The 13465-nt window shown below is 36.4% G+C and overlaps 1 protein-coding gene across 1 annotated transcript; it reads left to right on the top strand.

The window, feature by feature from the left end:
• The first annotated feature begins 379 nt into the window (after positions 1 to 379).
• On the top strand, positions 380 to 5246 carry LOC127167383 (GTPase IMAP family member 8). Its single transcript, XM_051113435.1, has 3 exons — positions 380 to 572; positions 2001 to 3005; positions 3556 to 5246. The coding sequence occupies exons 1-3, from the start codon at positions 554 to 556 to the stop codon at positions 4395 to 4397; spliced, it is 1866 nt and encodes a 621-aa protein (XP_050969392.1). The 5' UTR covers positions 380 to 553; the 3' UTR covers positions 4398 to 5246.
• Positions 5247 to 13465: the final 8219 nt, after the last annotated feature.

The following is a 13465-nucleotide window of genomic DNA, read 5'->3' as shown; positions in this document are numbered from 1 at the left end:
TCCTACATCATTCCGCCAGTGCTTATTGTAATTAGGAATTGTAATGTAGCACTGTAAAGTTTTGTAACATGTTCAAAATCTGTTCACATTTTTATCTAGCATATTCTGCATGAAGCCTGCATTGTGTATCTTGAGGTTAACTAGCAGGACAAATAGGGATTTCCAGGCTTTATGGCTTTTTTTTTTTTTTTTTTTTTTTTTTTTTTTTTTACTGGGTATGCAATTTGTTCCTCCATGTAATAAAAACGATGAGGTATTGCTGAATAACCAACTTGGAGCTTATACTATATACAGTAGCACATATTGTTTAAGGAGGTACTTCATTCAAATATTAACTAAGCTCGACCCTGATTAGGATAACAGACTGCCATTGCTCCAGTGCAGTACAGCCAATCTTATTCTTCTGCTTTGTGTCTGATATATGGTTAACGCATGGCATTAGACTCATGATCAACGTTCAAGGTTCAGTTTAGATGCTTCTAGTTTCTCTTCTTAAAATCATTCAGTCAGATAAAGACGAGAGCCCGTGGATAACAAAAGCAACTGAGACATAATGGAATCAGAACATGGAGGTTAGTGTAATACTAATATGACTTATGCTGCTGGTTTCATCCAGTATTAAGAACTAATTTATATACTGTTATACATTTTGTTGTTGCATGGGCAGCACTAAACATAAGTGACTTATATAGCGGTCATATTGCGACCTTTTGATTTAAAGCTCTTCTACTACATTTAGAAACTACATGTTTTACTATATTTCATTACAGAGAATCACTGCCACTGTACTAATGCCATCACATCAAATACTTTAGAGAATTTTCTTTAAGATTTGCTCAAGAAAGAAAGAAAGAAAGAAAGAAAAAGAAAGAAAGAAAATAATAGTTTGGTTCTGATCTGACAGATTTTAGTTTCAGCCCTGATCCAACTCACTTTTCGGTTTCCTTGTCAGGAAAACAGCTTGACTTCCCTGACCTAAGAATTGCTTTATTGTCTGTCATTACAAAACAGTCAATTTTATGTCTAAGTTCAAAGTTAACAGATAGCTTGCTAACTATTTAAGTAGGTCCAAAGTTAACTGGTTGATCAGGGCTGTCTGTCCTGTGATATAGGTGATAACATATGGGAAAATTGGTGATGTTTATTTTGACAATGAATTTCTTAAGATTCAACAAAGATCACATTAAAGCATCATTCCTTTCACCAAAACATTAAAATGTATTTAATATCATAACTCTAGCAAGAGAAGTATTACAATAAATAATCCACAGTAAAGTTACTATATTTTTATTAAGAAAAAAAAAAAAAACTTGCCTAATTCTTAAACCTGCAGTTTCTACGGTATGATCTACATACTAGTTTACAGCATATTTGTATAATTAGAAAAGACCACAGTATTATGTAGACTAATGTAATCTGAAAACCTTTTCGGTTTTACCCTAAATATTATAATTATGTCACTGTTTTCTTGGTAGCTCTTTCAGCTGCTACATATAGACTTTTTATAGATTTTTTTTTATTTTATTTTTTGGTCTTGTAAATAAGCAAAAGGAATTCCTTCATTATTCGATTCCTGTGGTATGTTTAAATTGATCTCTTTATTATATTTATTATACACAAAAATATATCAGTATTAATAAACTAACCTGATAACAAGGTTATGCCAGCAAAATACATTTTAAGGGTTAAACATTACAAAAAGTTGCCACTTTTTGTAATGTATAGTCTTTTCTGATACATTTTACTTGACCTTGGCTAGGAAGATGGTCTTGATTGCTTGTTTCACCAAAGAAAAAAAAAGTGCCTCTTTAGTTGCTCATATGTTTAATCCACCAATGCTCTGGTGTAAAAATGGCATGCCAAATGATGAAATTGTGCATGATGCACACTGGCAGGAAACAGGGTTATTGTTATTAATTGGGGGTGAAATGGTTAAAATCACAGAAACATTTATAAATCATCTAGAGCTCCAGCTAATGACATGAACTGTTTGAATGCAGGTAATTCACGTGACCTGAGGATTGTGCTGCTGGGAGTCTCTGGAGCTGGAAAGAGCACAATAGGGAATGCAATACTGGGTGGAGAGGCATTTAAACAGAGCAGAACCACAAAGAGTGAGATACAAACAGGAAGAGTAGAAGACAAATACATCTCCATCATCGACACTCCAGGATTCTTCAGCACTCATCTGACTATTGAAGAGCTGCAGGAGCAGATGATGAGGAGTCTGTCTCTCGCTCATCCTGGTCCTCACGTGTTCCTGCTCATCATCAACCTGGAGACCTTTGAGGAGGACGAGAGGAACGTTGTAGAAAAGATTCAGGAGATCTTCGGAGCTCAAGCATTTAAGTTCACAATGGTTCTGGTCACTGGAAGAGAAAAAATGTCAAGGAAAGAATGGATGCACTTTATACTTGAGGAAAAATTTCGAGAGTTGGTCGGTCACTGCAGAGATAATTATCATGCAATCAACAGCAAAAATATGATTAATCAAACTCACATCACAGAGCTTCTGGAGAAGATTGATGAAACTGTCAGACAAAATAATAACCAGCATTACATTAATGAGATTTACTTAATGTCTCGAACGAAGAGCATAAGAATAAAAAAAAATCAAGAGAAAGTTACAATTAAACAACAGCAATCAAAATCAGAAGGGTTTACTACTCACAAGGCAATGGAAGAGAAGACAACACATACTGTGACTGAACAAGAAAATGAAGGCAATAGACAAAAACAACAAGAGAAAAAGGAAAAACAAGAACAAGGGAACAAAAAGTTATTTGAACTTCTTATTGGGACTAAACAAAAAAAGGAGAGTTTTGTTTCCTATGTCAGTGAATCAATGGAAACAACTCACATATATGAAAACACAGATAAGAGTTCATTAGACAGATTTGTGGGATTCTCAAATGAAAAAACAGGCAAACAGGTATTCAAGACACCAGAAAAAATCTTTGGAATGAGCAATAATAATACATACAAGATGCTATCAGAAGATGATGGTGAGAGCTTTTCATAAAACTCTAAACACAAAAACTAAATGTCAAAAGTGAATTCACTAACAGTGGCATTACATCATTAAAAATAATAAGAGTAGTAATAATGTATCTATCTATCTATCTATATATACACACACACACACACATATATATATATATATATATATATATGTGTGTGTGTGTGTGTGTGTGTGTGTGTGTGTGTGTGTGTGTAAAAAAAAAAAAAAAAAAAAAAAAAAAAAAAAAAAAAAAATCATGCTACTGTTGATACATTATTCTTAAATAATTCTTAAGTAATTTGTAAAATAAAGTGTCTCAAAGTCCATTAAGCACAGATACATAAAACTTGTTGAGTGCAGAGATGTCTGATTTACTTTAGTAAAATATTTAATCTTAATTCCAGATATTTAACAGTGTTTGAGACATAGTGTTGCGGATATGAACTGGGTCCAGTTTGCATAAAACTATTATCTATTATCTACATTATCTACATCATAAATCTTTATTTAGTACATATTTACATCTGTCCTTTTATATTTTTCAATCATGTCAGATCTCAGGATTGTGATGTTGGGTAAAACTGGAGCTGGAAAGAGCACGACAGGAAACACCATCCTGGGAGAAGAAGTGTTTAAAGAAGAATTTTCTCCTAAATCTGTGACTAAAAAATGCAAAAAATGTCACAAGATAGTGGATTATCGAGATATCTCAGTGATTGACACTCCAGGACTATATGATACCTGTGAAGAAGACCTGAAGGAGGAAATAGTGAGATGCATAGAAATGTCTGTTCCTGGTCCTCACGCGTTTCTGCTGGTCATCAGACTGGACGCGAGATTCACGGATGAGGAGAAAAACACAGTGAAATGGATTCAGAAGCACTTTGGAAAAGATGCTGAACGTTACACCATCATTCTGTTCACTAGAGGAGACCAGTTAAAAATACCTATAGACAAGTATGTGGCCAAACACAAGCAGCTTAATGAGCTAGTTAGACAGTGTGGAGGTGGGTATCATGTTCTTAATAACACTGCTAGAAATCCAGCACAGGTTACTGAACTTTTAAAGAAGATAGACAGCATGGTGATGAAGAACGGTGGACAGTATTACACAAATGAGATGTACATGGAAGCTCAGAGAAAGATCATGATGAAGAAGGCTCAAGATGCAGCTTTAGTGGGAGTGAGTGTGGCAGGTGCAGGAGCAGCAGTAGCTGGAGGTGCAGTACTAGTTGCTGCTACTGGAGGACTGGCTCTCCCTGTAGCTTTAATAGCAGGAGGAGCAGCTCTAGCAGGAGGACCTGGTGCTAAAGTTATTGCAGATAAAGTTAGACATATCAAGGGAAAGAGGAAAAATTCCATAAATCAGAACGAGAATTTTGATTCGGAAAAATGAGGGGGAAAATAGGTGACTCTTCTAATAATTGTTTATATTATTAGGTAGATACAGAAACTTAAAAGCATGCATTTCTAGATGGCGCTGTGCAATAAGAACAAATAAACTATAAGCGATAGCAAAAATAAACAGAGGTGGGACTTTCAAGTCACAAGCAAGTCTCAAGCAGAGGTGTAAAAATCCAAGTTCCAAAAGTAAAAGTCCTTCCCAGTATTTTGTTCCAATCACCTGGATTTGTTAATTAGCACAGTTTTTCAGCCAGGAGGTCAGAAATGGGACAAAGCCATTCCTTTCAAGTCACAAGCAAGTTTATTTTATCCAAGGCTGTGGCTGAAGTCAGTTGTAGTTCTTGTTATCTTTACTTCAATGATGTTGATTTTTAATAGCAGGTATTCATCACTAATGCACAATTGTCATTTGTACAAAGACAAAGGGCCTGCAATTTTTACTTTGATCAGATGTGTATCAGTTCGATTAAACAGAATTAAACTTAACAGAAAAAACAACTTTAACAGAAGAACAATTTAGTCACACAATTAACAAGGTTTTTTTTTGAATAACATTAGAACACAGTACATTTACATGCTTTGTGAAAATGCTGATATTCAAAACTGTAACAGACTGTATATGATTATTTATGGACAGTGAAACTGTTTATTTAACTGTATAAGTGCTTTTAGGAACCAAAAGGAATTAGGTTATATTATCATTTGAATTATATTTGGATAAATAGTTTATATTAAAGCTTTTGCTTAAATGCTTATATATTACACATTCCTTTTTTAACACATTGTAAACCTCAGTGTGAATGTCCAGAGGAAGTGCTAGAATCTACACTGTAAAAAATTACCAGGAATTGACAGGATTATTTTTTTTTTGTTTGTTTTATTATTATTATTATTATTTTATTTTGTTGTTATTATTATTATTATTATTATTAATTTTTTTTTTTTTTTAGAATAAATGACTAGTCAGAAATGTACTGTACATTCAGTGCATGCTGGGTCATTTTCTTACAGATGACTGTGAATGAACAACATGATGCTAACATCACAGTAATCTACTGCTCTAGTTTTACTCTAAATTCACTTTATAAAGTTGTCTGTGTATATATATGTTTGTGTGTGTATATATATATATATATATATATATATAATGTGTGTGTGTGTGTGTACTTGTTTTTGCTACATTGTGAGGCCTGCGGTGTGTCGTATTTGGACATGGGCGTGGTATATGACGTCACGCGTGGATGTGGGCGGGGTTTGGATGTCTACCGCAGGCTGTAGGAGATGGGCAGCGAAACGCTCCTCATCTCTAGAGGCTTCATTTGCTCACGATACCACCTGCTGGCCAAAGAGTGTAAAACAAGCAGATACTTTACAGATGACCTGATGTGATCTGTGATAGCACTGTATTTAGCATTAGTTAAGGCCTAACGGTGAAGAAAAAATACGTTTTCACATATATTAATCAATTTGTATGAATATAATGTGTATTTATTGGTGGTATATAGTAATTGTATAACATAATATGACATAACTGTATAATAAACGTATTGGCTTGAAATGAATGGGGCAAATGTGTGTAAATTAAGTTTTTGCTCAAAATAGGCGGGAGGGGGCAATATTATTAGTCTAAAACTGGAAGGTGGCTGGTTTTAACTGGGCAGAGGACTGTGAATTAGCAAGATTAGAACCGATTTCTGAACCATTTAGGCGTAGTCGAATACGTAGCGATACAAGCCTTGTTACGCGCTTCGCCAAAAGCTTCCAGGATTTCTTGACATGCGCTCCGAAGCTTCGGCACAGAATGTAACATCACTACGGTTTGGTTCTTGGACTTTGTATATTCACGTTCAAATTTCAGATCTAGTCATGTCAGGAGTGTGAAAAATCAAAGCATTTCTTAAAATGATGACAAAGTAGAATAACACTTAAGCTAATAGTCTGACTTGAAGTTAGTGACTAAGATGCACCACTGGAATCAAACACCCCTAACAAACACATCAATTCTGTGAATGAATCACGTGACACAATAACTAAAGATGTCCAGCAGATGGCGACAGACAGTTGATCTGAGTCAAATAATGTGATAAAATGCTCATTCCAGTCCAGTCACATAATTGTGAAGGCCAAATCATGTTTCTTTAATGTTCATTGCGATTCTCTAGGAACCTGATATAAGGTGTCTAAGGGGTGGGTGGGTGTTAACATCTATGGAAAGTCCCCATAAACCACAAGTGTTTGTCTGCGATTAAGAGCTTAAGAGGTCAGAAGGTGTAAGATATGAGATCTCAGGGTGTCAGAAGCATTTCCTGTTTGTTTTTCTCTTCAGTCTGTTGAAAAACAATCAACTGCCTTCATAATGAGGGTGAAATATACAGCAGAAAAACACACTTACATACTGTATTTGCGTCAAAACCATAACCAGTTCTCATTTTAGCTTACATACGACAAAATCTGGTTAGACAATCCTGTGCTCTAAACATCTTGTGGAAATATATTCAAATTAACTTAAAGAAAATTATTTAATTATGCATTTATTTAGTTGATTTTTGTATTATTTTTCGGTTCAGTTACAGGTCAGTGATGTTGTTCTCTTGATCAGAGGAGGGAGTGGCAAACATTTCCGCCACTGGGCATGGTTAACCACACAAAGCCTCAGTACTTGTGCATGTGTTAACATAGTAATTTGCTTGCTGGAGATCTGATGTGCTGAACATGGTAAGTTAAACACACTTAAAATATGATTATTAGATCAGGGGTCAACAGCGTATCCCATATGTGCCACAATTGGTATATGAACAACAGACAGAGAGAAAGAGTTGCATTTAATTTAGATTAAGTTTCGACCTGTGTAAATACGCTAGTCCTGGTCCTGGAGGGCCACAGCCCTGCAGAGTTTAGATGCGACCCTAATTAAACACACATGATCCAACTAATCAAATCCTTCAGGCTTAATTGAAAACTGCATAGTATGTGTGTTGGAACAAGGTTGGAACAAAACTCTGCAGGGCTGCGGCCCTCCAGGAACTGAGTTTGACACCCCTGCACTTGCGTATCTCTAAAGAAAATTGTCTCTTGAATCACTAGATTTAAAAAAAAAACCAAACAAATGCCCTTTTAAAGTATGAGTTATGAACACTAATAATTGGGAATAATTACAGCAAACATTTATTATTATTATTATTAGTATTACTATTGTTATTGTTGTTGTTGTTGGTAATGATTTTTTTTTCCCATGAAGTGAGCTTGGTATTACAATTTTGCGCAAATTGGGGGGGGGGGGTTGGGGTTGGCTGCGCTGTTGCGCGTTAAGCATGTAAGACGTGTTTTCGACCGCTCCCAGTGAAGGCAGCATTTGTTCAGTTATTTAACAGTACAACTTGGTTTTTTCTCGTAAAATAATTTAAAACTAGCTTCAGAGACTCTAAGATTACACTTGCATTAATCATAAGCGGTAAACATGGCGACGTCCCGCTCCAAAGCCGATACGGGTAGGGGAGGCCGCAACAAAGCCCCGATCTCTACAGACGACGCTAACAGATCCCCGAGGAATAAAGGTGCCGCGGATAACCCCATCCGGGAATATTACTTGTCTTCAGATGATGCTGGACTCATTATCTACTGACTTATGCTCGGAGATTGTCACAGTGCGATCAGACGTTAAAGGCTGGCTGGAACCTTTACAACAGATGGTCGAATCCAACACTAGTACCATCAAAGAATTGGAGCGCTCTTCTTCTGATCATAGCGATCGCATAACGGAACTGGAGAATTTGATTTCGACTCTCAACGATCGTCTAACTCATCTTGATGCGAAGTGCGAATATTTGGAGGGTCGTTCTAGGAGGAACAATATTCGCCTAGTGGGCCTCCCTGAAGGCAGCGAGGGTTCCCGTCCAACTGAATATGTCGCCCAACTTCTGCAGGAGGTGCTACAGCTTCGTGATAAGCCCTTGTTAGATCGCGCGCATCGTACACTGCGTGACAAACCAAAGAAAGGGCAGCCTCCTCGTCCTCTCATCGTTAGAGTTCATTACTTTCACGTTCGCACTGAGATTCTTCAAAGGGCTGCGGAACTCTCTCCTCTTAATTACGACGGAAAGAGACTGTCTATCTTTGCTGATTACACTACGGCGGTGGCCAAGAAGCGGTCTGCATTCAGAGATGTCAAACGTGTGCTCCACTCGTGTCCTGGAGTCAGGTTTGGATTATTCTTCCCCGCGGTGCTGAGGATCACTACAGCTGATGGAGTTTCACATAAGTTTGTGGAACCGTCCGTGGCACTAGACTTCATTCGCAAAAACGTGAAATCTACAGAAACTGTAGGTAATGATACATAGTTCATAGACTGATCTGACCTGAGTACCTTATCATTATCATTATGCCTACTTGTGGTACTGACCTTCTGTTAAAGGTAATTCACAAAAGCTGTCAAATGTAGTCGGGGGGGTAAACTTTTTTCTCAGGTTTTTTTTTTTTTTTTTTTTTTTTTAAATTAATGGTCTTTCTACTGTCATTTAAGTGGAACATTTTATGTTAAGGATGGACCAGGCTTGACATTATTTTACGAGTACTGTTCTGTGTATTGTTCACTGTTAAATTTCAAATACTGCTGCCTTCTCTGAGGCAACATGTTGCGAGTCAGTTAAAGCTTGCGTTGCCTCAATGTGCTCAGTAAGAGAGTTAACATTAAGGAAGGGTCATGCATGTGTCGTGTTTGGGGAGATGCTTTTTTTCCTTTTTTTTTTTCGTTCTATGGACATGCCAACTACAGATATATTTTATTTGGTTTCAGATGCTTTCACCAGTATTATTTTATTATATTTTATTCTATCATTATTCTTTCTTTACATTTGATTTTACGAAATCACTGTGAATAAGGTGCAGCCTAGGCCAGGGGGTAATAACCTAAGATTTGTAACTTGGAACTGTAAGGGGGTAAATGAACCAGTGAAACAGAGCAAGGTGTTACACCATCTTCAACACTTAGGGGCACATATTGTCTACCTCCAGGAGACTCATCTTAAAGCCAAAGATCAGTTATTATTAAAAAGAAGATGGGTCGGTCAAGTCTACCATTCCACATTTCAGGGCAAAGCTAGAGGGACAGCAATCCTTATACATAAATCTGTGAAATTTGTATGTTCAGATGTTAAAACAGATCCAAATGGCAGGTATGTTATTGTCACAGGGAAAATTGGAAATACTGCACTTCTCTTGGTTAATATTTATGCCCCTAATTGGGACGATGACAAATTCTTTAGACATTTATTTTCGTCTCTGCCAGATATATCTTTATATTCTCTTATTTTGGGAGGGGATTTCAATTGTTGGCTTAACCCGGCTCTTGATCGTTCGTCTCTCAAACGTAATTCGCCCTCAAAATCGGCTCGTGCAATTCAAGCTTTTATGGAGGAGTTTTCAGTCTCAGATCCTTGGCATTTTTTTAATCCACATGGTAAAGCATTCTCTTTTTTTCCCCACGTACACCAAACATTCACACGCATTGATTATTTTCTAATAGACAATAGACTTATTCAGTCAGTAGAATCATGCGATTATAATGCTATTTTAATATCAGACCATGCACCAGTAACCATGAATATTTACTTTGGGCGGCTTGATGGTACACATCCATTATGGAGGCTGAATACTCGTATGCTATTAGACCAAAGTTTTGTGGAGTTGGTCTCTAATAAAATAGATTTTTTCATATCTACAAATAGCAGTCCAGAGATATCTGCATCTCTTTTTTGGGAGACTTTGAAGGCATTCCTTTGGGGGGAAATCATTTCATATATTAGTCACAAGACAAAGTTAAACAAAAAGAGGTGTTCTGAGATAACACAGAAAATAATTCAGTTAGATAATATATATGCAGTCACCCCATCTTCAGATATATATAAGGAACGGCAGTCATTACAGGCAGAGTTTGATATTCTTTCAACAAGTCATGCGGAGAATTTACTATTGAGAACTAAGTCTAGGTATTATGAAGAGGGTGACAAAGCAGGTAGGTTATTAGCCTTACAAATAAGGCAGGAATTAACTGCCCACCTTATCCCCCAGATCCGAACGCCTTCAGGAATAACAACAGATCCTAGATTAATCAAGGATCATTTTAAGGATTATTATACTTCGCTTTATACTTCTGAGCAAACTGCTAACTCCTCTGATTTTGATCATTTTTTCAGTGCCTTTAATATCCCAACAGTTAATTCTGATTCAGTCGATCAACTTGAAGCACCCATTAGCATAGTAGAACTTACCCAAGCTGCTACCTCTTTACAGTGTGGCAAATGTCCTGGACCAGATGGATATCCAGTAGAATTTTATAAGAAGTTCATGAGTAAATTGGCTCCCATATTAATAGAAATGTATAATGAATCATTTAAGTCACTAAAACTTCCTCAAACACTTAATCAAGCCTCAATTTCCCTGATCCTAAAAAAGAATAAAGACCCGCTGGAATGTTCCTCATATAGGCCTGTTAGTTTGCTTAATGTCGACTTTAAGTTGTTATCAAAACTATTATCAATGCGACTAGAATCTATATTGCCATCAATTATATCTCCAGATCAGACTGGTTTTATAAAGAATAGACATTCATTTTTTAATATTAGACGATTATGTAATGTGGTATATAATTCTTTTTCCCTTTCTACCCCGGAAGCTGTAATATCATTAGATGCTGAGAAAGCTTTTGACTGGGTAGAATGGGGATACCTTTTTTACACTTTATACACTTTAAAGAAATTTGGTTTTGGTGAAAGATTCATTTCATGGGTAAAACTGTTGTATTCCGCTCCCCAAGCCTCAGTCAGAACTAATAATACTCGTTCTGAATACTTCAACCTCTACAGATCCACTCGTCAGGGATGTCCCTTGAGCCCGCTTCTTTTTGCTATCGCCATCGAACCTCTTTCCGCTGCTTTGAAAGTTAACTCATTAATAAAAAGGAATAACAAGAACAGGTATAGAGCAGAAGGTCTCGCTGTACGCAGACGATCTTCTTCTTTATATTTCTGATTTTACTGTGTCAGTTCCTGCGGTTATTAATATTTTGCAATCGTTTGGCTCTATTTCGGGCTATAAACTTAATCTAGCCAAAAGTGAATTTTTCCCACTAAACTTGGCTGCCAAAAAATATCTCTTACACACTTTGCCATTTAAAGCGGCACAGGGTAAATTTAAATACCTTGGGGTTTGGATAACCAATAGATTCAAAGATCTCCTGAAGTCTAACTTTGATAATTTACTGTCCCAAGTTCAGAAAGACTTTGAGAGATGGTCAGTGCTTCCTTTATCCTTAGCTGGCAGAATTAATACCGTAAAAATGAATACCCTCCCAAAATTCTCTTATTTGTTTCAGTGTATCCCTGTTTTTCTACCTCAGTCCTTTTTTCGAAGACTTGATGGATTAGTCACAGAGTTTATATGGAATAAGAAAACTGCTAGAATTCGTAAATCACTTCTTCAACGTCTCTTGGAGGTATGGCCTTGCCCAACTTTCAGTATTACTACTGGGCTGCTAACTTCAGAGTCTTTCAGTACTGGCTAAACCAACTCCAGCCCCAGTGTTCACCTATGTGGCTTACCTTGGAAATAACCTCATGTTCGCCCACCACATTAACAGCCCTGTTACATTCCCCTATTAACAGTTCATACTCTCCCTTTACCAAAAATATAATTGTAAAAACTTCACTGCGACAGTTTGGAGACAGTTTAGACGACATAATGGTTTACAAGTTTTTTCTATGTCTGGCCCTATAGCATCAAATTTTGTTTCCCACCATCCATGATGGATAGGACCTTTTCCCAATGGGCAACATACGGCATATTAAAGTTTACAGATTTATATATAGATGATGTTTTTGCATCCTTTCAACAGCTTTCAGATAAGTTTTCAATGCCCAGAAATAATTTTTTCCGGTATTTCCAGGTTCGCAGTTTTATTCGTGATATGCATCCTCAATTTCCTAGTCTTCCGGTTACAACTCCTTTGGACTCATTCCTTGAACCAAGGTCTATTGGGAAAGGGATGATTTCCTACATTTATGAAAAAATATGTTCACTACATAGTAGGTCACTGACATCTTTAAAAACACAGTGGGAAGAAGACCTATCAGAAAATATTCCAGACGAACTATGGGAAAGTATACTAAATAGGGTGCATTCTTCATCTTTATGTGCCAATCATGGTTGGATCCAATGCAAAATACTCCACCGTATTCACTGGACTAAGGTCAGGCTCTCCAAAATCTACCCTGATATCGATCCCATCTGTGACCGCTGTCGTCAGAGTCCAGGAACCCTGACACATATGTTCTGGTCCTGCCCAGGAGGGGTCATCTGTGTGTTTTGGGGTGGGGGGTAAATATTTATTCTTTACTGCTAGGGGCTATTGATTATATCTTTTATTTCGATAATTTCTTTGGTTTTTTATTCTGATCCCCTTTTTTGTATATAGTCTTGGCAAAAAGTTATTTAAACTGTATTTTTGAAATGTTTTTGAAAATTTTGTAATACTTGAAAATGTATAAATAAAGCAAGGAAAAAAAAAAAAAAAATTAGCGCAAACATCAAATGTTGCCCATGCATGCATGCACATATACTGTGTTTGAATATGTAAGTTGATTATAAGGTTTGTTATGAATTATGAAATTGTGAATGATGTATTGTGCATGTATTTTATGCAGATGTCAATCGGATTGGTCTTCCTGCTTATGATTCACAGTGAGTTGCTGTTACATTCATATTAGAAGTACTCGTTTTGTAATCTAATTTTATTTCTAAATACCCTGTAATGAATGATTGATAAGCTCAGTCCTCTGTCCTGTGTCCACATATCTCATCAAGACGGGAAGTTTAGGAAATCAAAGCAACTGATTTTTTATTTATTTATTTATTTATTCATTCATTCATTCATTCATTCATTACACAGCCATGATTATCCTATGGCAAAAAAATATTTATTTTTAGTGGCCAAAATATGTTTGAAATATATGCTAAATATATGTTGCAAACAGTGGAGGTCAATTAAATCTATTTTTGAAATAGTAA

The sequence above is a fragment of the Labeo rohita genome, chromosome 1 (assembly GCF_022985175.1).
Source record: "Labeo rohita strain BAU-BD-2019 chromosome 1, IGBB_LRoh.1.0, whole genome shotgun sequence".
Classification (NCBI taxonomy): Eukaryota; Metazoa; Chordata; class Actinopteri; order Cypriniformes; family Cyprinidae; genus Labeo; species Labeo rohita.
This window is presented reverse-complemented; position numbering and strand designations above follow the sequence as displayed.

What these genes read in the sequence shown, in the direction of transcription:
- LOC127167383 (XM_051113435.1), top strand. An exon ending in GATGCTATCAGAAGATGATG is followed by an intron (nt 3,006 to 3,555) that starts GTGAGAGCTTTT and finishes CAATCATGTCAG; the next exon opens with ATCTCAGGATTGTGATGTTG.